We start from the raw sequence: 26823 nt of genomic DNA on the forward strand, positions 1-26823 counted from the left end.
TTTTATTAAATACTAATTAGTTAACTACAAATTATAGATACCAATTAACATAATCGATTATTAAATATGGTAGAATATTTGGTTAATTCAACTAGCCTTAATAACCTACAAATAATTAATTGTTAGTTTTTACTTTTTTTTCAATAAATTTAGTATATTCAACCTTTCACCTGTTTTATTATTTATATTTTATTATTATTATTATTTATAAACATTTTTAAACAAGTTTTTCAACATTAAAAGTATACACTTTTTTTTTATAAATAGTTTTTTATTGCAAAAATCTATCATCAATAAACGTGTGTAATACAAAAATAAACAAGGTTTTTTAAAGATTGTTTTAGTAGTGTGAAATATGTATTCTCACGTGAGTTATTAATAATGCGAATGACTAATTTTATCTTTTATCATTTGGATAATGAAATCATCGAGAGTCAAAAAATTAGTTTTTTTTGGTACATAAGCGATAGCTTAAGTGTTCACCAGTCTAAGACGTCCTTATGCGTTGTCTCATAAAATTTGCCTCTACGAAAATTATCCTAAGTATGAAAGTTTACTTATCTGAAAAATTTCATTCTGACACAAGCTTACAATTGTCGAATATCCGTTTTTTGTTTTGTTACTATAATTGGAAGATAATTCAATAACAAACGCAAAAATCATTTCAATTTCATCCAGTTTTCGATAAGACAGAGTTTAAGAGTCTTCGTTGCCTCTTTTAATTGACCTCATAATATATTTATTGCAACTTTTATTTAATTATCTTTCTAATTAAATCACAAAAGCAAAGGAATATCGAAAATTGCAAGCTTAGACAAAAGACAAGCGTTTTCTTTCGTAGAAGAAAAACTTACTAGGCGAAACATAATTTATTTAGCCACAAACAATAATTTTTATGAGGTAAATTTATCAATGACATCATCTGATGACGGGCACCTGGATTATAATGTGTAAGCAATAAGATAATGTATTCTGAATGAGTCATTTTTGAAAGGATAATTAAGTAATGTTAAGTGGAAATATTTTATAAGATTGTCAGTATGTTGGACATTTTTTCCCTTTGAAAGATGTTCAGACGATAAGCGAACAAAATATAGTTTTATACGACTCAAAGCTATAAAAAATATTTTATTTACTTCATAGTCCTCTGTTGAACACGAAAGTTTTTTCTTTTTTTTTTTCACATTTTTCAAAGCATTTTGAAAAAAATTTTTGATCCGGCAATTAAAATACCTCCGTTGTGGTAAAGATTAACAAGTACAAAAATCAGATTTATTTTGATTAGATTTATTTTTATGAGGGTGACATAAATTGTTGGATACTAATGTCAGAAAATCATATATATATACACCCTGTAATGATCCGATTATCTATATCTTATATGTATACATATTCATCTATAATATCGGTATTTTAGTCTCCGAGGCGATATACTGGTTGGTTTACTACATTGTCTTAGTTCCTACAGGCCGCCATTTTGCTTATGGATATATATGTTGATTTTGATAAGGTATAATATTCAATTGAAATTAGATAGTCAGTGGCAAATATGAAATGTCAACTATTACTGTAGGATATGGCACGTAAAAAATACATGAACCTGAGCTTTCTGTCGGGGGGTAAATAAGCTGCTGAGTCGATGTTGAGCATTTTCCCTCATTTGGCATATAATGGCAGGACAGTTATTTTCTAGATATAGGGGAAAGGGGAAATATCATTAGAACATCCATGTTTTAAGGTATCAAAATTTCTAAGGTCACAATTGTCATATAATTTATAGTTAGGGTTTAAATTTTTAGACAATTAGCACTCAAAGCGGAAGAGGATACAAACTTTAGCCCATTATTTAAAATGCCTCTGGAAAACGTAATGGACAATTTAATAAAAAAACTTACAGTTTAATGAATAATTAGCTACAATTAATTTAAACTGAAAAAAATATTACGTTCAATTAAAAAAAATATAAACAATTAATTGATTTATTGTTATGTGAAAAAATAGAAAAATAAATAAAAATACAAATTGACATTAAGTGGGAGTTATTAATTTAACCATACAATCTTTGGTTCTGTACAACTTTCAAGAAATTTTTTATGCGAGAAGAATAACTCCCGCGACACACAAATGTCTTGCTTACTTTATGAAGGTTGATCATTTTTGCTTCGGATCATTAAGGTAAGTTCTAGTTGCAAAACAAAGGAGGAAAGACTATGTTTTTCTACTTAAACTGATGGTGTTAATGTTTTTAGCACTAAAGCGCGATCGTCTTCGCTTTTAACTTAGCTGACCGTGCTCAAAGCGCCAGAAACATAGCCAAAAAGTAAATAGTATACATACTAGAGTACAAAACGAACATTCAATGATTATAGAGTAGAAATCCTATTTGTTGGACTATTGGATGAACCAGTTCTGGCTCAAACATACACGAGTTCTCTATTAATTTTCAACTCCCGAACTAAAAAAAAGGGGGTGTTATAAGTTTAATCGCTATGTTTGTGTGTCTGTCTATCTGTCTATGGCATAGCAGCGCCTAAACGAATGTACCGATTTTAATTTTTTGAGTTTAATAATTAAGGTAATTTAACGGAGAGTATTCTTATATATGTTTCAATTCCGTAGCCGAATAATTTGTCCGGGGTTATTTAAATTTTGTAAATTTCACTTGTATTGATAAGGTATAGTCTTATGTGATTCTAAATAAAACTAAGTGTATGGTAAAAAAAAAGCCGTAACCGGTTTGTAGTATGTCATAATATCATATTGTCTACGGAATTCTAAAAACTTTAAATGTAAAAGATTAGAAGTAAAGAAATAAAAAATATTACTACAAATTATGTGTATTTTCTAGGTTAAGCTATATATATATTTTTTTTTTCTATACATTTGAATTAAATAATTTATTTATAAATTTACCATGACTGAATAATTAAAATTCATATACAGTATTTAATTTAGTAAAAAAATATTTCCTTTACTTAATATTATTACCTAATTAAACACTATTATTTATGGTACGGGAAAAAAATTAACTGCAGATATGATACGCATACCGGTATATTTACTAAAGAATAAATTATCGATAATTTTAGTTTTTTAGCTTTTTACTGTCTTTAATTATTGTAAGCATGTTATATTCAATCTCGTTGCCTATTATCTATTAAGGAAGCATATCTTCAAATAATAGAGTAGTCTATTTTTTTTTTGAATTTTTTTCAGAATTTCGTTAATTTCCAAATTCTTTTATCTCTTTTTGTGGGTGTAATTTTTTGAATCTACTTTTACGTTTTTATATTTTTTGAACTATGGTCCTTATTGTACGTTTTGATTTGTTTACTGGTGGAGAGACAAAATGAAAAAAAAAAGTGCAAAAAATAAAAACAACCCCAAAATCCAACATATAGGTTAGCTAGGAAACCAAATTTTCCAGACAGAAAAAAACTATTCTACTATTCTTGATGTAAGGAATTTTTTTTTGTATAAAAAACATTTTTCATTTTACTATTTTTGAGCTGAGAAAATCTTAATTTTATTAACCAATACAATAATATCTAATAGAGATATTTTGTCGATTAATATTGATTAATTTTCTTTTTTTTACTAATCGAACGCATTTAACCTTTAAAAGGTAAGTTGATACATTAAAAAAAAAAGACATTTATATTAATAACAATTTTGATGTGTTTTGTATCTATAATTATAACTATTAATGCAAACAAAAATATTAACAAATGTTAGGAAATCCGCACGATTCAAGATATCCATTATTATAGGATACTTATCTTTAATACAACTTATACTACAGTAAATAAGCCGGAAAATACCATCAAATGTGGAAAAGTGGTGGAACAGCTCCGATTTCAAAAATTTTTTGTGTACGTGTTCCTTAGACTTCTAGGAACATTCAGCCGTACTAACCTTGGCATTGGAAAAAAAACTGAGAAAGTTAGGGTAGTTTTCCCATCCCCAAATAGTAACAGTGAAAACAAATCAATATTTCACCTCAAAAATCGTCTTCCGAGGGTTTTCGAGGTCACTGATCATGAATTCAAGGTTTAAAAACAACTGAAAATGGTTGCAACCCCATTAAAACTACCCCTAGAAGTGTCAATATTTAAAAAATTTTGAAAATTTTGAATTTGACCTCAGAAATTGTCTTTCTGCGGTTTTTGAAGTCGTTGATAATGAATTTGAGGGTAAGAAGCAACTGAATGTAGTTCCAAGCCACACCTTAAAGCCACCCCTAGAAGAAACAGAGATAAAATTTTAAATTTTTAATCGAATATCGTCTTTCGGGGGGTTTTGGGCATCGCTGATCACGAATTCAAGGTCAAAAAGTAACTTGGATGGTTGCAACCCTATTAAAACTACCCCTGGAAGTGTAAATGATTAAAAAATTTTGAAAACTTTGAATTTTATTTTAGAAATTGTCTTTCTGTGGTTTTTGAAGTCGTTGATAATGAATCTGATGGCAAGAAGCAACTGAATGTAGTTCCAAGCCACCCCTAAAAGCCACCCCCTAGAAGTAGCAGAGTAAATATTAAAAATTTTTCCTCGAATATCGTCTTTCGGGGGGTTTTTGGCGTCGTTGATCACGAATCCAAAGTAAAAAAGTAACTTGGATGGTTGCAACCCCATAAAACTACCCGTTGAAGTGTCAATGATAAACAAGTTTAGAAAATTCTGAATTTCAACTCAGAAATGGCGTCTTTGTGGTTTTCGTAGTCGCTTTTTGACCTTGGATTCGTAATCAGCGCCCCCAAAATTACCCGAAAGTCGATATTCGAGGAGAGAATTCAAATTTAAAATTTTATCTCTGTCACTTCTAGGGGAGGTTTTAATAAGGATGCTGTGACATTCAGTTACTTTTTGACCTCAAATTCATGATCAGCGACTCTTAAAACCGCAGAGAGGCAATTTCTGTGGTGAAATTCAGTATTTTCAAAATTTATTTATCATTGACATTTCTAGGGGTAGTTTTAATGGGGTTGCAACCATCCAAGTTACTTTTTGACCTTGGATTCGCGATCAGCGGCCCCAAAAACCCCCCGAAAGACGATATTCGAGGAACAATTTTAAATTTTTTCTCTGTCACTTCTAGGGGTGGCCTTTAGGGGTGGCTTGGGACTACATTCAGTTGCTTCTTGCCCTCAAATTCATTATCAATGACTTCTAAAACCAGAGAGAGACAATTTCTGAGGTGAAATTCAGAATTTTCAAATTTTTTTTATCATTGACACTTCTAAGGGTACTTTTGATGGGGTTGAAACAATCCTCATTTGCTTTTTGACCTTAAATTTTTGAACACCTTACCTAAAAGCTCCACGAGACACGATTTCTGAGGCAAAATTTTGAATTTAATAAAGGTTTTGTCTCTATCACTTTAAGGGTAATTTTAATGGGGTTGAAACCATATTCAGTTGCTTTTTAACCTTGAATTCATGATTAACGACCTCAAAACCCTCGGAAGACCATTTTTGAGTTGAAATATTGATTTGTTTTCACTGCTACTATTTAGAGAGTTTTGGGGATGGGAAAACTACCCTAACTTTCTCAGTTTTTTTTCCAATGCCAAGGTTAGTGCGGCTGAATGTTCCTAGAGGTCTAAGGAATACGTACACAAAAAATTTTTGAAATCGGAGCTGTTCCACCACTTTTCCACATTTTCCGGCTTATTTATTGCACTATTACAAATGCAGCCAACAATTATTTGTAAATATAAAAAATAAATAAATTTTATATATGAATTAAAAAATTATACAATTCTAAAAATTTAATTATCATTAAATAATAATATATTTAATGATAATTGTCAGTTTTAAATAAAAAAATAAATAAATTTAACAACAATAGTTAAATAATATTTAAAAAAAAAAAAATAGTGTGATTGTCTGATTCGATTCACTTAATACAACTGACCCAGATTTTTATTTATATATATTTGTTTGTACGTATAGTAATTTTATATTTTTAGTTAATTTTCTTTGAATTATTATTACTTATTATTTCATTTGTAATATTTACTTGCACTTTGCGTTAAGGTATTTTTTTAGGTTAAATCTTCTAATTTTTTTAAGTAATATAATTATTTTTGATTTGAAAAAAATAAATAGATATTGCAATATTTAAAAAATTTCTATTCTATATGGATCATTATCATTAGTGTCTACTTTGGAAGACGGTACCGTAATGAATTGGAATTGCTTAACTTCTATTTATTTAATTTGCAGTGGTAGGAAATTCCACAAGATAGTATGTTAGGTCTTCAGTTGTTTTTGACAGGCAAGCTGCATGTAGTGCATTTATAATCTATTTTATTTAATATTTGTAACCCCCGAACCAAAAAAGGGGTGTTATAAGTTAGACCGCTATGTGTGTATGTCTGTCTGTCTGTGGCATCGTAGCGCCTAAACGGACGAACCGATCTGGATTTTTTTTATTTAATTTGAAAGATAATTTAATGGGGAGTGTTCTTAGCTTATTCAAGTGCGAGTTTAGGGTTCCGTACCCGAAAAATGATGAAAGTGATGTTCTTCAAAATCGGTTCAATTTGAGAAGGCTCTAGAAAGAAGGTAAATTTTTGGAAAAAGTTTTAGATACTTTCGTTGTCTCGATTTTTTTTCCTTTTTTACACAAACATACTTATGGCAGCAAGATTGCCCCTGTCGCCGTGTCAGTGGCGACCTAGCTATTTGTTTGAACCAGTTTCGTTTGGCATATCTGTGTCTATTTTTAAGATATTTACTTTTATTAATTTAAACAAAAAGTTGTCTTTATCAACAGTCTTAACAAACAAACAATTTTAAAAATTGTTTTATTTGGGAAAAATCGAAAAACGAGAATAATCACAACTTTGAGATTCATCGGGAATGGGATGTTTGCCGTATGAGTTAACTGAAAACATTTCAATTATGTCAATATATAAATATATTACCATAATAACTCCGGCTTAGTACTTTTATTCCATAACTTAAATAGAGGAAGTCCAAATAATACACAAAAGTTACAAACAAAAATTGAAACTAGACACGCATTTTTTATGTTATTTCGAAAACTTAATATAATATTTGAATATTACAATGTTAATAAAACAATAGAACACTGTTTTATTTTTTCTAAACAAATAAATAAATAAATAAACAATTGAATAGAATAAAAAACAAATGAATTAATATTCTAATTAATACATTTTGTGTTTGAATGTTTATTATATTGATGAATAATATGAAGATGATATTTTAAAAACAATAACGAGTAAATAAAAACTTCGTTGGCCTTTTTTTTTACATCTATATACAGGTTGGCGCAAGTTATAACATCAGGCTTCATCAATTGGCAGATAACGGGAAAAATTTCTCAAAACATGCTGATTAAATTTTAGAAACAAAAATTTTGTGAATATTGCCATAACAACTGCTTACAAAAATTGGAAGTATGGGGTATTGCATGACGTTAATTTTCAATAAAGTTAGTGGTGTTGGATATTTTTTCTTGAAATGGGATGACGGCACACCCATATCTCTAGCTATAGTTTTCGTAATTTATCACCAATTTGTAGGACTTAAATCATGAATGATTCTTCGCTCACACAGGCAAATTTTCCATTTTCTAGTAAAAAATTTTGGCAGTATTCTTAAAATAACGTTGCCCCGTCTATAAAGTGCATTAAGAAATTGTCACTATTTTAAAATTATCTACCATTCTCGTTAATATTGTCTTACAAATGTAAAACCAATTTTGATTATCAACAAGAAATTCGACCTCCAAAGCCAACATATAGTACAGATATATTCTCCAAACCAAACTTTCAATAAAATCGGTTCACCTGGATAATGAATTGTGAAATCGGTTGATGGTTGACAAACAGATGCACGTTTGTGGGCAAAGTATTCGTTCTAAGCGCAGTAGCATACATTCAATTAAAATCATTTAAAATAGCGTAATATCAGGTAGACGGTATACTCAGAATAAATTCACAAAATTTTCAGTCGATACGACAATATTAAAAGTGGATTGAAAAGTGAAACTCGATTACAATGTAAAGAGCTCAATATAACCACTTATATAGTTTGAAAAATTTATAGCCTTTCTGATATGTACATAGACGACGTGTGAGTGTTTTAAACTAGACTTTTTTCAATGAAATTCAAAATCAAATTTATTTTCTTTTACTTTCGTTGTGGGTAATTGTATTATACAAAAATATTCTATATTGAATAATGTGCTTCTTAATTGTTAATTCTTTTGTTTAACTTTCATTTTCGTTATTATTTGAAGTCAATGGGATGTTTTATAATGCCAATCAATAGGGATAACATACTTAGTTATTTTAAGTATTATATAATTGAATGTCAAACAGTCGGAATTGATAAAAAAAGCAATTACAAAATACATATCAATTGAAAAGTAAAATGTCTTTTATTAAATCGATTACGTAAATTAATCTATTGAATAGAGAAGTGGGTTCGATTCGAAAATAGGTAAAGTGACTGTCGAAAATTATTTACTAAAAGACGTTCTGGTGCTAAATAACATACACTAGGTAAAGATGGCAGGCCCGAGTGATACAAACGGCAGCCAAGCTGTTTTTACAACCGACATGGTATTGATTAACAATTTAAATCTTCCTATGGAAGGTTGCATTACTTATAAGCCACTCTTTGAGTTAAGACTCTAATCTAATTTTAAATTTGTCGTCTGAATATATTTTGAGCCAGAAAAGCATAAGCAAGCATAGAAAAAGACACTAAAGTTGCATTGAACACCATGCCTATATTTACTTTTGAAAATATAAATCTATCTTTATTGATTGAAAACTCTATCGTCGGCCATCCGAAAATTTATAACCCGACTCTTGACACCACTAACTGGTTATAATATCGAAAAAATGGTTTCATATTCTTGATTGGAAATTCAATTAAACAGAATCAGAAAAATGAGAGAAATAATTGATGAGTAGAAAGCACAAAATACAAATATATTTTAGATGAAAATCAAGGAAACATTGTTCATACTGTTATACATACAAAATTTAATTAAAAAAAACCTCAATCATCAGATCGGAACCAATCAATTTTATTGTATAATTACATTTAATATCACTAACGAAAACACTATCTGTCTATGAAGAGCTGTGCTACATAAACATAATTGCAATTATCGAAGCCATTTCTTGTTTTTATTTTGATATAAAAATTTTATTCCTTGACTAAAGCAATTACATTTTAATAAAGTTCGATAAAAATTCGCTTTATTTCTCATTTTTATTAAATTTTAAATTATTTTTCATTATTTCATTTTAAATTCGATAAACTTTATACATTTATGACGTTTAAGAATTATTTTGTCGAGCCAAGACAATTCGGACAGTATTAACCGAAGAAATTAAAATTCGAAAGCGATTAAAAGATCGCTTCAAAAGTTTTCTGATTGGTTTTATCAATTTGCACTAAATAAGGCTACCCTCACGCTCAATAATATTGAACCCATATCGATATTGATCAATATATTGAACATCTGAAGAGTATATTGAAACCGTATTATTAATGGGGAAATATATAGGAAAAAATTAGAACACAATTTGACGAACGCAAGGTTTACGTATATTCCAATCATTTTTTTCAATGGATGTTCAAATCACTATTCTAGTTTACCAATACTCGACTTGTGTGAGGGTCATTTAATTCACCTGCAGAGTTCAATACTTAATTTTAACTTGTTTCATATGTCATACTATAAAATCATAAAAATATTGTGCGCAGGTAGCATTAGTAATCAATGCATTAAGAAAATAATTAACTTAAAAAATGATAAATCGTATGACATCATATTAAGTAAGATCTAATAAAACCGGATCTAAAATAAAATTAACAATGAAATAAAGTCATTTTATACAGCGGTAAAAATAAACTATTTAATATATTACTCACGATCAAATTAAAATCAATTATTATAAACATTTTTTTACACATTTTTATGATTAAAAATTCAATATCGTTCGACCTTCAAGTACACATAATTTTATGACTCAAAATTAATTTAATTTGTATTATTATTAAAATTAAAACTAATATTATATTAGTTTTGTGAAAGGTTTTAACGTATGACGTTTTTTTCAAAATCAATATATTGTATAAAAGTATTGAGTGCAATAAATAAAAAATCTGTTACTTAATCATTTCAAGATTCAAACGATTTCACAGTTTGGAAATGGAAATTCAAAATGCATTCGACAAAATCCTATTAAATTTAAAAAAAGGTGAAAAATTTGTTTCGTGTAGTTTGAACAATCAAAAGGAGTTTTTATTTGATAAACAATCATAACGTTATAATTTTTATAATAAAGAAATTTTTGCTGTCATTCTTATGTTGCAAAATGAACGTTGTAAATTTGATTTTCCCAAAAACTATTTAAATTAATCGAAAAAAAAGTATAATATTTTTATAGAAAATTTGAAAAATTTGAAAACAGTAATTGAATTTATTCTAAAAACAAACAATTGACTGAGTTAATTGTTGAAATACCATGCATAGACAGTGTTGATTACTCTATCACATTACGCATACATACACATGTCACACATACATAACTGATATTCATATATAATGCATACTATACAATTTACACCTAATTTGCGCCCTCACGGGTTGACAGTGATATTAACGAAAAAATGTTTCAAACAAAAGTTGGTAATTTTTTTATAAGGAATATTTTTTAAAATTAAACTTTTGTTCTATCTCTAATGGTTTACAAGATGGGTCCTACGAACCCAAGACCACAATTGACCTATGTTGCTCATTTACGAACTCGACCTCACTTTTTACGTCCTGAGTACTCTGTAAAAATTGATATTTCTTTTCGTTTTTGAGTTATCGAGTTGACAGACGAAAGGACGGACAGCGGAAAATCGATTAATTAGGTGACTTTATAAACACCTATGTCAAAATTTTGTTCGTAGCATCAATATTTTTAAGCGATACAAACTTGGGACTAAACTTAGTATACTTTGCATATTACATATATGCATGGTATAATTAAGTATTTTTGAGTTAAGCTATATAAAATTGGACACTTAAAAGCATGAAATCGTAAGAAAAGTTTTGGAGTCTTAGCCTATTTTGTAATCATCTGAATGCATTATTACGGTTAAATCTTCTTTATTATTGAATTAATTAACCTGTTTTAGCAAATAAATAATAATTACTAATTATAAAACAATGTTGAAACAAAAGAAATTGAAGAAATGTTTGATCGCTAATACATTAGTAACATTTTTATTCATGGTACACTCCATACTTTTCAAATAAAATAATTCAACAATACCAACAAATCAAATGTCTTTTAAAGCGTAAAAATCAATTATTTTTAAATTATACAAATAATTATACACATGATATCCTTCAAAATATTTTCAATCAGTACTTAAAAATAAAGCAAAACAATGATATACTTACGATGAGTGATTCGTTGAAGAACCATCCTGAATAAAATCAGAACATATAAACCATATAAAACGACACACACTTTTTTATAAAGAAAATCAAGTCACTAATAAACCAAATAACAAAAAAAAAAAACAATAAAAAACTATTCAAAAAAGTTTACAAGAAACATTTTTCCTTTTTTTAATTCATGATGAATTTTCGATCAATTCTAAAATAAAAATAAAAATATTGTGTTATCTCTTCAATTCAGTAACCAATGAAAATATCCGTGGCTTCATTTTAGATTCGGTTACAAAAATGAAGAGAATTTTTACACAAACTTTATGACAACTAAGAAATAGATTATCGTGGAGAGAAAGTTTTTGTAATCATGCAAATTTTGCAACAATTCTCATGGAGTTACGTGTCAAAAATGGATTCTTAGCTCATCAATAATATTAAACAATTGAATGTTATGCAGCTTCTTTGCAAAATAAAGTTAAATAAGATTCGTCTAACATTATAATAAAAGATTAGTGGTTAAATAAAGACATTAAAAAGGTAATCAAGTTGAAAATATGTCATTATTTAATATGTAGGTTATGACATTAAAGATCAGGTTTACGGATCTTGATGTGGTGAATGAATTTTTCGCAGTATGATAGCGTAAAATTATTTATTATTGATTCCAGGATATTTTAATGCATTCGACACTAAAAATGAGAAAAAAATTTATCAGAAAAATGTTTTTATTTAACTTTGTTTTGCTTGGGATTTTTTGTGTTTATAAATAAGTTTTGTGAATGGTTCATTGAAATACATTGAAAAATTTTCAATACTCTCCTTTTTCGATTTCTATTTCAAGATATCCGTTACTAGTGCTACAGTGAATTCTAAATTTGAACCGTGTGATGCGGATAGCGCGGAAACCATAGTTCGAATCGAATGTAAGTCTTTGTCGAGTTTAAATTAGAGTTAAATGGAGTTTTCGTGAAAATTAAAGGAAAATCTTTTTTATATCCCCATAAAAAAATGTAAAAATAATAATTCTCAATGATTCAATAGTAATGAAAATAATTTTTTTTAATATTTCAAACTCAAGCCTATCTGGCTGAACTGACAGGTAAGAAAAGTCCTTCCATTTTCTAATAAATACAGATACAAATTTTTATCGCAAAATAGTAAGTAGATATAGTTTAGGTTGTTTAATCAGTTCTAGTTTATGTGCTAGCAACTATAATATTCAGTCTGACATTCTAGAAATGAGATTCGTCATTTTAAAATGTCAATAATATATTTTATATTTTTCAATGTAAAAATATCAATCTATTTATTATTTTAAATTAAACACCATAACAGTTAGGTATACATGCACCTATAGTAGAAGTATCAATAAGTTAACCTTCACCTTTTTAGGAAATGTCAGAAAGTCATTATTTTTATTGATTTCTTTTATTCCAGTAAACTTTAATAAATATCTTTCTTTCATAATAATATAGAGTTAGTTATAGGTTTATAAAATCATTAAAAAAAAAAAGTAATAAAGTGAATTAAAACTATATTGTCTTCAAATAAGGTTTTGAACGTAAGAACATTCCATTTACACATGATAACACGTCTATAGTATGCGTTCGATAACAAGACGTTTAATTGTACAGGGGAAAATAATAATAGAAATGGTATAAAACTAGTAAAAAAATTGTTAAAAATTTGCTTCAGATTTTAAAGAACATTGTACTGCCAAATTTAAAATAAAAACTCGTAGCGCAGGACCTACGTTAGCTATGCGAATTCCCTGCCAAAATCTCGTAAACCAGCAATAGATGATGTTGGATGTATTCTATATTTAAAATTATATATTTGCTTTTGTAAAGGTGGAAGCGCAAGAAAATAATTAAATTTATCAATTTTGTTTTCAATTTGTACTTTTCCTAAAAATTAATTGTCGGCGGAAAATTATAGGTACAGTAATGTTCCTCTCCCCTTGCGAGATCATCAAAATTAAATTATTATCAGTTAGCGTTAGTCTGTCAACATGAATTTTGATTTTACTTCATTATCTTAGATGTTTTCGCAATTAGAAAGTCCATTATTGAAATTAAAAATTAAATTATCTATCTTACAGGATTATCTTTCTAGTTCCTTATTATTATTTTCGAATGTTCAAATTCTAACAAATATGACACAGAATTTAGAAAGGAAATTAAGATAAATTTTTACCAATTTCCTACAAGAGTCGGGTTTAAATAATGATGTTGTTTCTCATGTAAAATTGCAATCAATTTTGATCAATAATGTTTATATATTCTTACAACTCTTATTAGGAAAGAAAATAATTTAATACGACCACTGCTATTATCCATTTAATTATGAAAATTAAGAGACTACTGTTAGAAATCATTGGTATGTAAAACTACACGACAATTATAGGGAAATTCGAATATTTTATTCTTCCCAACACTTCCACATTATTACCCAATGCCAACGGAGGAATGAAAAGAGTGAATAATCTCCAAAATTAGATTTTAAATAAATATAATTAAAGATGGTTTCGATTAAAAGAGAACGATACTTAGATAGATATGTTTCAAACTTAAAAGAGCACCCTTTAAAACTGGAAGAGATCTTTCAAAAGCCACACAATTAGTAAATATTTTGTGATAACTCAGATAATTTTGATTTATTGTGTACCTTTAAGTGCATAATCTCAAAATTCTATTCATAATTGATCAAATGAAGTCAATATTTGATAAAATGAATTTTCAATAAAATATAAACAACTTCCATTAAAACGAACTTGATTAAACTAAAGTTAAATTTTGATTGATTGATAAGCCACAACAATTGATCATTTTAACATACACAATCAATAACATTCACTAAAAAGAACGCCCACATCACAACATATACTACGTTGAAGAAAAACATCTGTTAAAATCATAACATTATCCTACCACATAACGTATTCATTCAAAACAAAAATAAATTATTTATAATAAAAAAAAATATATTGGATAAAATTGAAAAAAATACAACATTCAGACATTGTTATTTATTGAAATAGAATTGATTACATTTCAAAAGTTGAAATTCGTATTTTCAATTCGTCAAATAAACTGACAAAAAAACGAAATACAATTTTATTTAAATAAATAATTTAATCAAAGTAATTTGAAAATTTAAATTTTCTGTCTGTTGTTGAATGACTTTGGGGAATAATAATATTTTGATTTTGTATATATTAATTCATTGATCTTTTTAGGCTGTATTTGCGACCAAAGAAAGAGTCTCATAGCAAATGTGGATGTCATCGAATACATGAGCAAAGGTAGCGTCTCACTCAAGTAAAAGAAAAGTCATTCCTTTAGTGTAACAGTAGAAATCAGACAAAGCAGGAAGACAGGTAGCATGAAGAAAAGCAAAAATACTCCGGTTTTTATTCTTGTGGTAATTACAGCATTCATTTCGTCAATATTTCTAAATTCTTTTTGACCAGGTTTTTCATTCATGTCCAAGTTTTGAGCTCTTCTAGTACGAATTAGCAAAGAAATCAATCATTTAGTTAATATTTGTAGTTACAAATCATAAACATCATTATTTTTGTAAAAATTATTCTGTGAAACTTGCCTTTCAGCTAGATAGGACGAAAAACGTTGTTGCACCTTTTTTTTTTATTTTAATAAAAGCTCATTCATGTAACAAACAGCAGAGAAAAATTATTTTTCGAATAACTATAAAAACAACCATGACAAATGCCAATCAAAGATTTGTTTGTATCTCTTTCTAGCAAAACAGAATTTAACATGAAGTTCTCATGGCAAACTTAGTCTAATATAAGACGTCAAATACTATGTTTCGTGTCTATCATAAAATGATTGTAGTCTCGTGTCTGTGTGTTTCTCTGTCTGTGGCATCGTAGCGCCTAAACGGATGAACCGATTTTAATTTTTTTTTGGTTTTATTTGAAAAATTATTTAAGGATGTTCTAAGCTATGTTTCAAGTGCGAGTTCCGTTTACGAAAAAACAAAAAAGTTGGCCATGATCATCAAAATCGATTGAGTTAAAAATAAACCTGGCTCAATTCATTTGGAAAAGTAAAATGGTAAAATAATTAGGTAATTCAAAAGAACCAACTCAACTCAAATATTTCAATTTCAATTAAAATATTTCCAAATATTTGTCCCAAAAACGATAGCTCTCTAAGTATCCTTTTAAAGGTAAGGTTTAAAGGTAAGGAATAAATCGCATTTGTCGGGAGTTTTTTAAATTTTGTAATTTTCACTTTTAATTTCACTCTATATCATATCTTTTACGGTATTTTCATATTTTATTGAAATGTGAATATAAAATTACATGAATATGCCCTATCACATTTGCCTAAAACAAATGGCTGGTACAATTCAATCAGTCATCTGTTTTTAACCAACACTACTGACACTCATATACACATCCAGTAAAACATATAAGCAAAGTATCACATCAGTAATTATGTATGCAATACGCAGAATTATTTTATACATGCGTTTAATTTTATCACATAAATATTATCAGAATTACAGATATGTAAGTATGTAGGTTTGTCTGTCTATATGTAATGTGAAACTAAATAAAACAAAGGTATGTGTGGAATCAGCAAAATTATTTATTACTAGAGAGAGATTCCTGTAGCGTCACCCACGCGAACATTGTGTGCAATAGCTATTTTGAGAAGTGTGTACAATACATGTTGAGTAAATTAGATTTAACTTATCGGAAATTTCTGAAATCTGAAATATTTTGCATAAGTAGTCAACCGTAGTAGCTCAGTTAGTTAAGGCGTAACCAATTCCGTTCGCATTTTGCCTAGCGGGTTCGATTCCCGCCGTCTCAGCAAAAATAAATTTAATTAATAGTTTGTGATGGGCTGGTGTAGTGCATGGTATATGCATGAAGGAGGTGCACTGAACCTCTGAAAATAATTGAGGAGCTGATAAATGAAATTATCAGCGGCTAAGGTGGTAAAACACACATATGGTATCACAATGGGCTCTGTAGCCTAAGTGTGTCCTTCGTGGATAGTCAACAAAACCTAGCCTATCCTACATACGTAGTCTTTTTAAACTGAATAAAATTTGCGTTTGAATTAGGCCGAAATCAATGTTTCTAGAGTTTGACGACGTCACCAAATACATAAAATTGATCAGATATTCAAAATCTAACAGAAAATTAGGAAAATAAGGCTCAATTTTTGTATAACTCTATACGGCCTATTATTTTTTTTGGACGAGCTCATCAAGCACAAACAATTGATATAAAAACAAAAATATGGTGGATAAAAATAATCAGTGCTATGGAAATTGCATGGGATATTTTTTGAATTATATGTTTATTATTATGGTGTTGAATATAAAAATATAATCTATTTCCTTCTATCACGTTAGATTTTCTTCCAAAACTCATTTAAAAATGCCAAAAATCACAAATTCAAATAATTGAAAGAGAAAAATAGCCGATCGATTATACTGAAAGGGATGAAACTAGCCCCTTAACTGCCAGTTTACAAATTTTTGTCTTTGAATCAAGTTTAACTTTTTGTTTTTGAAACATTTTCAATTTTATCTTTGAACACATCGTCGCTTTTTATCTTCTATTCCCCACTAACTAATCAGGCATGATAAATTTGTTGGCATATGATCAACTGACAATGTCCAAGTTCCGTTTTGAGTCAGAATCCCACGTATTATCCCCCTGATGTCCTCGAATCTTCAATTTTTAAATGAGCTTTGCAAGTAAATATGACATGATAGAAGTTTTTTTAGATGTTACCCACTTTAATGGGTAAAAATCTATTAGAAGCAGTTAAAAATCCGGTGAGAATTTTTAAGTTGCAGACCTGTGTTTTTATACTACAATTTTTATTGAACCCTATCATATGAGTACATGGACACTGAAGTCATATGAGTAAATGGACTAGAATGATTTCTCATCATACTAAAAAAATTTCACAAAAATAAACTAATAAATTTTTATTATTGGTCATTTGATTGAATAAATTACAAGTATATACCGTCATACAACAAGTGCATATACAATATTCTTGATTAAAATCTACAAAAGACAGACAGACAGTCTTTTAAAAGACACACACAAAGACTGTTATTGTAAATAAATAAATAAATAAATAAATAAATACATATACTGTACATATGTTCATGTATCTATTGAACAATTTGTTGAATGTATTGAATAAAAAAACAGACGACACTTATAATTAAATATTCAGTTCAATTTCATTAACAGTTATTTAAAGTTTAAGTAGTAGACACTTATTATTATTATAAACCATACAGCAATCAACATACGGATATCCCATCTTAATACAGACATATTTGTAAGATCAGGGCCGGATTTACTCATGCCGGGGCCCATGGACAATGAAATTATCCGGGTCTACCAGGCAATGTGACAATCAGAAACAGTTTTTTCTTGAGTCTTCTAAAACAATTTAGCGCCCCCCTGTGGCACCCTTCCCATAAAACTTTCCACCCTAATTTTTTGTCTTTTCTCTTTTTTAGGTTTTTTTTTACTCTTTTTAAATAAACTTGGTGTCCCTTACAGATTGGTCTTTTTCTATTTTTCTCTTTTGATCTTTCCTCAGGGTCCCCAGGCAGTACGCCTACTGGTTAAATCCGTCACTAAATAAGATTGGAATATAAAGAGTTAAGATCTTCCGTTCAGAGTTAAAATTTTGTAAAAAACATATTCGTTCGAGAGTCGAGACCAGTCCATTACAATTTGGCGTCTAATCACTTCTTTTGTTAATATAATTTTGTAATCTATGCGTTTCTTACTGCGGTAGATATCAATAATAATCACAACAATAATAAAGAAAGGACAATTTTCAGCTTCAATTCAGTTTCTTGGAATAGCCGACAACCATAAAACCTTAGCTTAAAACTAATATTCTCTTTTCACTGCGCCTCCACCAAATTAATTATAATGCCTAACTATTAGTTACAATAATATTTTATAGTTAAAATTATTTCAAACTTTAAGTTGGAGGACATAAATTTAAAATTGACATTTTTTTTAAACATTGTAAAATACTTATTAATGATAACTACAATATCTTTAATCCGTCTAATCGTGGAGTCTCAATACTAAATTAATATTTCTGACTAAATGCTTTTAATGGTGTCATTTTTACTGTTTTAAAAACCAAGTGGCTACTACTCACATTCAACAAATGTTCTTTATACTTATAGCATACTCAAGAGTTTTCAGTGTTAAGTAGGAAAAAACATATAATATGATTCTGTTATTATTTTTAAGTGTCTGAGATCGGATGGTAAGTAGACAATTCCGCATCATTAAAAATTTCTTCGATGCCGATTCTTTTAATAAAAATTGATTTTTTTAATTATCTGTACTAACATAAGAGTACGATCGAGAGTAAAAAAGGGCATCTGAAGTACATTTGAATAATTAGTTCTGAGTTAATAAATAACATTAAATTCTTCGTATAGGTACAGCTAACCGAAAAGTAAACTCTGAGCGAAGTATAAATAGATTTAAAATTGAATTTTGTATTGATACTGATATAATTTGGAACCGAACTTTTTTTTGTACGTTCAAATAAAGTTTAAGATACAAAATTTTCTACGACCAAAATTTTGAATTTTGAAAAGATTCGTTAGTACCTGTATGTTCTTCGTAGGTAAATGTAAAGCATAAATTTCGCACAAACTAATTGCTTTGTTAGGCTTAATAAGTTAATTTCCAATGAGCAACAAGCGCTTGAAACATATGTTTTTCCTAAAAATATTTTGCTAATTTTAATGAAATTCATATTTGTATATACACACTTGGTTCTTCCAAACAATTCGTTCTATAAAAAACGCCTACATAATTTGACAACAAAAATGAAAGATCACGAATAAACTAAAAAATCAATGGCGTAAATAACCTACGGAACATGAACAAAAAAGAAAGTAGACTTTATTAATTTTAATAAAATAAATATAAATACAAAATTAATATAGTTCTCATATTACATATGGAATTAATAATTATGTTACATGAATTTTAAACTCTATTATTTCTTATTTGTATTTTATCAATTGGAGTTTGAAATTCGAATATAATATAGAAAAATAAATAAATGTCAAGATTAATTATAATAATTTATTTATTTTTATTATATGATGAAAAGAGAAGAAAAAAAATGAAAGCAAATCAGTTAATGTTTTATTTTCTTTCTCAAATTTATGTTTTGAATTATTTATATCGTTTGTGTTTGTGATATATAATTTATAATTTTCATTATTACGAAAGTTTTAATCAATTACATTTTATAAACAAAGTTTGATGCTACGGTAACATAAATCATAAAAACTGAACTGTGTAACGATGAGTCGAATTTCCTGGTGGCAAATACCTCAAAGATCTAAAACGAAACACATCATATAAATATCGATACATTTCTTACATAAAAGTAAGTAAGAATGTTTTTGTTTTTTCGAAGAAATATCTGTGCGTGTCAGTGTGTTTTTTAAATAAAATGGTGGAAGCGTTGGGAAATCAAAAAAGATTAATATAAATACATTAACTCTTTAAAATATTTTGAACATAGAGTAATGATTTGAATTTTTCAAAACGGAGAATCTATGAAAAAAAAATTATTCTTGGTACACCGGTTTCTTATGAAAAGCCTTAACATGTTTCATAATATTTTAGAACACTACAGTAAGAGGTAAAGACATCTAACATAACAGAATATTCTAGACTGATATAAAATGAGAGAATACCTGAACGCTAAATATTCAAAAGAAGTTATTTTGTTGCACGACTCGCAAACAAAAGAAAAACCAAGTGAATCCAAAAATAAAAATTTTTGAGATAATGCCTTGTATGCAATAACGCCTATTACATATTTCAATTCCAATTTCTATATATTTGAAAGCATTGATTTTTTTTCCTCGCACAAAATTCTTGTCAATTGAAACCGTAGTTTCAACGTGCATTCAATTGCTGACAAATTGTGTAAAAAAATAAACTAACTTTGAGTTTATCATACACATAATTTGATTTTACATTATTTAGTTTGTTCTAATTGAATTTAAGTTGAGTGAGTCGAATATTTAATAATCTCTAGGTGATACGAAAATAACTAAAACTATTCATGTGAAATGTGTTTCTTTGACCAAGTAAACGAGTTCTAGTTTTCAAACACAATATATGTTACAACACAACTCGACCCGTTCAAAATTCAAAACGAAATAATTATTCATGCCTTTTTATAAAATGAAAAATTCGGACAATAGTTGTATAAGAAGGTGCAATTAATAAAAACAAGTGGAATTTACTTTTTAAAAACTCCCTCTTATAAGTTTACATATAGGAAACACTCTCTACATTCAATTACGTTTTTCTTAAAGCATTTTGAAGATCGTCGCCAATTTTTCGGGTACGGAACCCTAAAATCGCATCAACCCCCATTGAATTACCTTTCAAACGAAACCCAAAAAAATTAAAATCAGTTCTTTTAGTTCGGAGGTTAAAAAAAAGAATTCGAATGTGAGAAATCTGATACATATTATAATCGTGAAAGATTTGATTCATCGATTTTTTGCATAGGTAGTGGTAGTTTAGGTGTCAGAAAATGACAGACTAATTTCTATCCCAGAAAAATGAACAGTTCTTATGGGATAGCATACAGGAACCGTGTTTTTAAAGGGTTTTGTAAAAGTTCGGGAAATAGATTTTTAGCGCATTTTTGTTTTAATCGCGGGTAACTTCTTAATTTTAAATACACAATAAACAAAATTCACATAACGTATGATAGACTTTAATAATTGTTTAAATGCTTCTAGCTATTGTTAATAAAACATTCATTTGATTAATATAAAATGATTATATATTAATTATTAATGATTATTAAATTAATAGACAACGGTAATGTGTATTTTTATTTAAACTGCAATAAAAAACATTTTAAAATATTTTAGAAAAAAGAGGAGTGCTTATATTTTTATGCAATCAGATGTGTTAAATTATTCAAAAAAATAAAACAACATTTGATTATGCAAATGATGGTTATTAAAATAAAAATTACTTAAAAAAATGTGTATCTTCAAAACCTTGAATTTTATTAATTAATTAATAACGTCTTAATTTTATAATCATTATTCGACATTACTACTAAATTACTGACTGGCTTCAAATAAACCGATACTTTCAAATATTTTGTATTATTTTTTAATTACAATTTTTATTAAACTTTCTGAAAGAAAGTAAATGTGTTCGTCTCGAAAATTAAAATAAATTTAAGACTTTCGAAGTAGTGATTTAAAACTGAAATTATAGTAAAATAAAAAGATAAAGAAATTGGAAGTATTTTCGAAAACGGTTCTGCCGGCAACGAATGGTTCTATAACAGTAACTTGCGAGATATCTAGATCAGAATCTTACTCAAGGAAGTGTTAAGTCAATTAAATTTTTGGTTCGCCCATGTACAACAGCCTGGTCATAAGTCGATAATTGGCTGAAGCGTATTACCAGAGATACTAAACTGAAAGCATTGCTCTGAAAGTCTTCCTTGAATAACTTAATCTACTTCTTTCAAAGCTTTCATAGTATACTTCGCGAATATCTCGAAATAAAAAAGAATTATTTATAAGTAAAGAATGATTACTTATTATTCATAAGTAAATACAAAAATTTATTAAAAAGGAAAAATATTGATCTGATATCTAACTGTTATTTGTTCCACGGATGGCTTGGAAAGTATTTCAAAATCTGTCTTCAAATTCATATTTATTTGGTCTAATTTGGTAATTTTATTTTGTATTTAAATTTTATATTTATTTAATTTTATTCTAATTAATGCATTATTTGTAAAAAATATTAAAATGCATGAAATTAAATTTTGCAGATTATTTTTGCCCAAAAATATTATTTTAATTATTTTTAATTTTTACGAATTAGATTAAAATAAAAGTTGGCTCATGAAACCTTTTTTAATAGGCAATTAAATTATTATAGAAAGGGCAATTAGCTAATAATGATGTGACTGTTTTTCAAACCCTTTCAAATATTCTAGTATGAATCATGCTGGGTTGGGTGGTTTATAATCTTTTTAAACAATAAGACTTTTGACTTTTGAACATCGAATGAAAAGTCATCAAAATGAATCAAAAACATAAGACCAATTTTTAATTTCACATAACATTTTATCTTAAAACGTAAGGGATAGTGCAGACAATTTAAAAATGATTCGCTTTGAAAACAAAATAACTTAAGTTGAAACATTTTTTTATTAACTCAACAAATTTGCTACAATTTCAGCTAAAAAATCATTAATTACCGGCAAAATCAGATTTATATTAATCGTATAACAATCTTAAGTATAAACAGCTGAAGCTTTGATAGCTTAAATTCAATATATACAGGTTATTTGAACAATTCACAAAGTTGTTGGCAAGATATTGACAATACGTTCCAAGAAACTTTACATTTCTTTAAAAAACTGACTCATATAAAACGCCGCAATAAATATTGTATAACACTGACGCCATTTTAATGAGGTCCGGTGACAAAAAACAAACACCATAAATATATATGAAATTCGAAATTGAAAACAAAAAATTCGAATATAAAACAAATTATAGGTTTCCAAATTACTAATATTCGAAATAAAATTATTTCAGCATGATAAATGTAATTACCGTACTAATTGTATCTATAACTAAAAGTAATTTCGCTCCATGAGATAGATAATTTTCATTAGACATAAAATAATATTTATCCTACACGCATGTTTGCTATGTACATATGGACAGAAAAGAAAACTCCATTTTCATTAGAAAACATTATCAAGCAACGTGAATCACACAAAAGGGTATAATAAAATTATTTACTTTAGGCATACATAACATATATACGCGCGACATATTGAATTAGGGGTTAAATACACCCTTAGGATATGACGTCTTTAGGTACATCATACATATATGGATATTAGTTATATATACACACAGGATGGTATGGAACCATTCAAAAAACTTTTTTTTATGACAATTTTCCATAAATACCCATTCAATTTTCCCCAATAAAATATATTATTGAAAAAGTTTAAATTCGAAAATTTAACTCGAATATAAATAATGACCTTGTAATATGAACAGTGGTAGGTACCGGTGATGATTACACAACAACTGAAGAAAAACTCAGAGAAAAATCAATATAGTTTTAACCTACGACAATAAAGAAATATCACGCAAATACATTTGCTTGTTTAATGCTTTGTTTTCGCTGGTTTTTCTTCAACACTTTTCAAAAATAATTTAATAAATTAAAATAATTTTTAAAAAATCACAAAAACAAAATCACAAATTAACAAAAACAAAAACAAATGATAAAAAAAACACCATCGATTTAACTTGTCACGATTGTTTGTTCAAACATAAAAACAAAACACACTCGATTTGAACACGATTGTTTACTGTCTTAATAAACAAATGTTTTTTAATTGTTAATAACTAAAAAATTTATTGTTATTAATGTTTAAACGTGGTGTATTATAGACCACCGGTGATTGGTACAAACTGATGTTAAGTTAGCAACAAGGCAAAGCAAGAAACGGTTTGCTGTCAGTGTTGTTGGCTGGGAGTAGTGTTTGTCCTACCACCGTTAGTTCGTTGCTTGTTCATATAGTGTTGGTTTCCAATGCTATATGTAATGTTATATACATACGAAGAACGACGCGAAACAGACGTTAAACGTCGCATAGCGTCGGTCTCATCTATATATGTATGTATGTACTAACATTTTGTATGCCCTCCTGCTGTTACTGATTCATACTTTTTTTTGTGTAATCAACTAGACATTGAATTTGCAAATTGTATTATTCAAAATGTGTATATTCTACAGGTTTTTATATGTGCCCTGTTGTTAGTTTAGGTTTTTTTTTTCGTCGTTAATGGGAAAATACATTTTTCATTTTGGTATATAATTCAGTATTACAGCAGATTTTTTTCTAATTTCTATTTTGTTTTGAGTCTAATTTGAAAACCAATTTAAGATTTTTCCAGTCACATAAACTTCGATCATAAAACTAATAAGCATTATTAGATTTGTAAAGCAAAATCTTAGTCTTAAATATTCATTTAATCCACAAATTCTTCTGACATAAATATATTTTCCCATCGCCTCCACCAATTGCACATAATTAGTGGATTATCAAAAGGGGGTTAAAAGTAAGTTATTAATCAGAACTTCAAGTTACAGACGACACAGAATAATTACTAAAAATCTTTTAAAAAGATCTACTATTTCGAGTTTTTGACTGCCGCGTTTCAAAGAAAATTTTATTCAAAAAAACAAATTCAATTTTCTATGACTTATCATCACCTCCACCATACTTTCAAGTTATTTTTATACCCTGTATATATAAAATATACATAGTATATGTATTAAGTTTAGTCACAAGTTTGTAACGCTTAAAAATATTGATGCTACCAACAAAATATGTTGGTATAGGTATTCATAGAACCACCTTTTTAGCCCATTTGCGGTTATCTGTCCGTCTGTCTGTCAACACGATAACTCAAAAACGAAAAGAGATTTCAAGATGACATTTTTATAGCGTACTCAGGACGTAAAAAGTGAGGTCGAGTTCGTAAATGAGCAAAACATGGGTCAATTGGGTCTAGGGCCCGTAGGATCTAGTAACCGTTAGAGAGAACAAAATTTTAAATGTAAAAATGTTCCTTATCAAAAAATCATTGTTTACTCATGAAGGCGCTAATTAGGTGCAAATTTTATAGCATGTATTAATATGGGAATATCAGTTAAGTGTGTGTGTAGCTATTTAAAAGTGGATATCTTTTTTTATCTGTCTATACATGGTATTTAAACAATTAACTCAGTCAATTGTTTGTTTTCACTTGTTTTTTATTAGTATTTGTTATTTTGTATTGTTAGAAAGCCAATTAAAACAGTGTTAGTGGTAGAAAATATTAACAGAGTTGATTCCCATAAAATTTTGTTTCATATATTATTAAAAGGAAATTAGAGTCTGTCTATTAATACAAATTATTAATACCTATAAATAGGAAAACGCTGTAGGAAAATCAGGGTTAAATAATATAATCTATCTCGAGTGGAAAATTATTTTAATTAAAATTATGTCTAACTGCATTTTACCTTACAACCGTGTTTTCCGCTTTTCGTTATGTTTTTAACGTTGACCAGTTGCAAAGTTAATTAATATTATTAAATTTAAAAGTTTAAGTAATTTTTTTGATGAACTAAAAGGCTCTGAAATACTCTAATTGTAAGTAATTGGAAAATACTACTTGGAAAAAAACTCTTTTAATCCGAAAATCATGGAAATAAAAAAATCGGTTTGAGTAAAAAAAAGAAGCGATGAGCAAGATCAAGACAAAAATACTTTATTTGACTATGTTGCAAGATATAAACAATCGTGCATATATTTGGCACTTGCCAAATTTATAAAATTTTTTTTGAATGAACTTTCGTACGACGTTTACATAATGAATTAATACAGTGTGATATATCCCCGAAAAGAAAATCCACTTGATAGAGAAAAATGAGGTTAATTTACAACTATTCTCGTGTAAGCACATGCAAAAACTACAATCTCATGAAAATTTCCTGTCTGTACTAATTTTACTCAAGTTACAGTTGTTTTCTTATCAATTTTATGTTTTTCTTTATTAAATTTTATGTTTTTCTTCAAATGCAATTTGCTTTTGCAAATTAGTTTCACAAGTAAAATTAGTGAAAATTGCGTGAGCGAGTAAAAGATTCTTTGCGTTCGTAATAAGAGTAATACGTAATACATAAATTGACTTTGTAGCGGACGCATCTTTCCGTTGGCTATTAATTATTCAATAATTAATGGACGAGGAAGGCTGTGACGATGCATTTACCATAACGACATAATTTGTATAAACATTATTCGATTAATAAATTCTTAACTTTGAAGTCAGATTTATTATTTGCGCGTCTTTCAGGAGAATGTTCAAGTGAAGACTTCATATTTTGGTTCCGATACCGGGAATCGAACCCGAGCCTCTTGGGTGAAAGCCAGGTATCCTAAGCGCAAGGAAGTCTTGGAGAGGAGAGGTTTAAGATTGAAAGTCTAGTGCGCAAGACAAATATAAATAATTAAATATGGTTTTGGTTTATTTTTACTTATTAGTGTAAAAGAAAATAGAAGAAAACTTATTAACTACCGTCAGAAATGCAGTTAAAATGTCGTTACAAGCAATTAAAATCGATTGCTAATTGTCGAGTTTATTCATAGAATTGTTCCAACAATAATTTGTAGCAAAGAGAAAATGTAAAAACGTCTTAGTTTTAGTGCGTGTCCCTTTGAAATTTGTACTCTAATTACG

The 26823-nt window shown here is 28.1% G+C and overlaps 1 protein-coding gene across 3 annotated transcripts in view; it reads right to left on the reverse strand.

The window, feature by feature from the left end:
• Positions 1-26823, reverse strand: part of LOC123298197 (protein Fe65 homolog) — a 218335-nt gene that overhangs the window by 89354 nt on the left and 102158 nt on the right. The window contains exon 1 of one of the 3 annotated variants that reach the window (XM_044880139.1): positions 11452-11540. The exons of the other annotated variants lie outside the window; for them this stretch is intronic. Within the exon in view, the coding sequence (XP_044736074.1) occupies positions 11452-11476 (25 nt within the window). The 5' untranslated portion in view covers positions 11477-11540. Of the gene's footprint in view, positions 1-11451; positions 11541-26823 lie in introns of those variants that run through there. 3 annotated transcript variants of the gene reach the window in all.

This window comes from Chrysoperla carnea, chromosome 4, assembly GCF_905475395.1.
Source record: "Chrysoperla carnea chromosome 4, inChrCarn1.1, whole genome shotgun sequence".
Lineage (NCBI taxonomy): Eukaryota > Metazoa > Arthropoda > Insecta > Neuroptera > Chrysopidae > Chrysoperla > Chrysoperla carnea.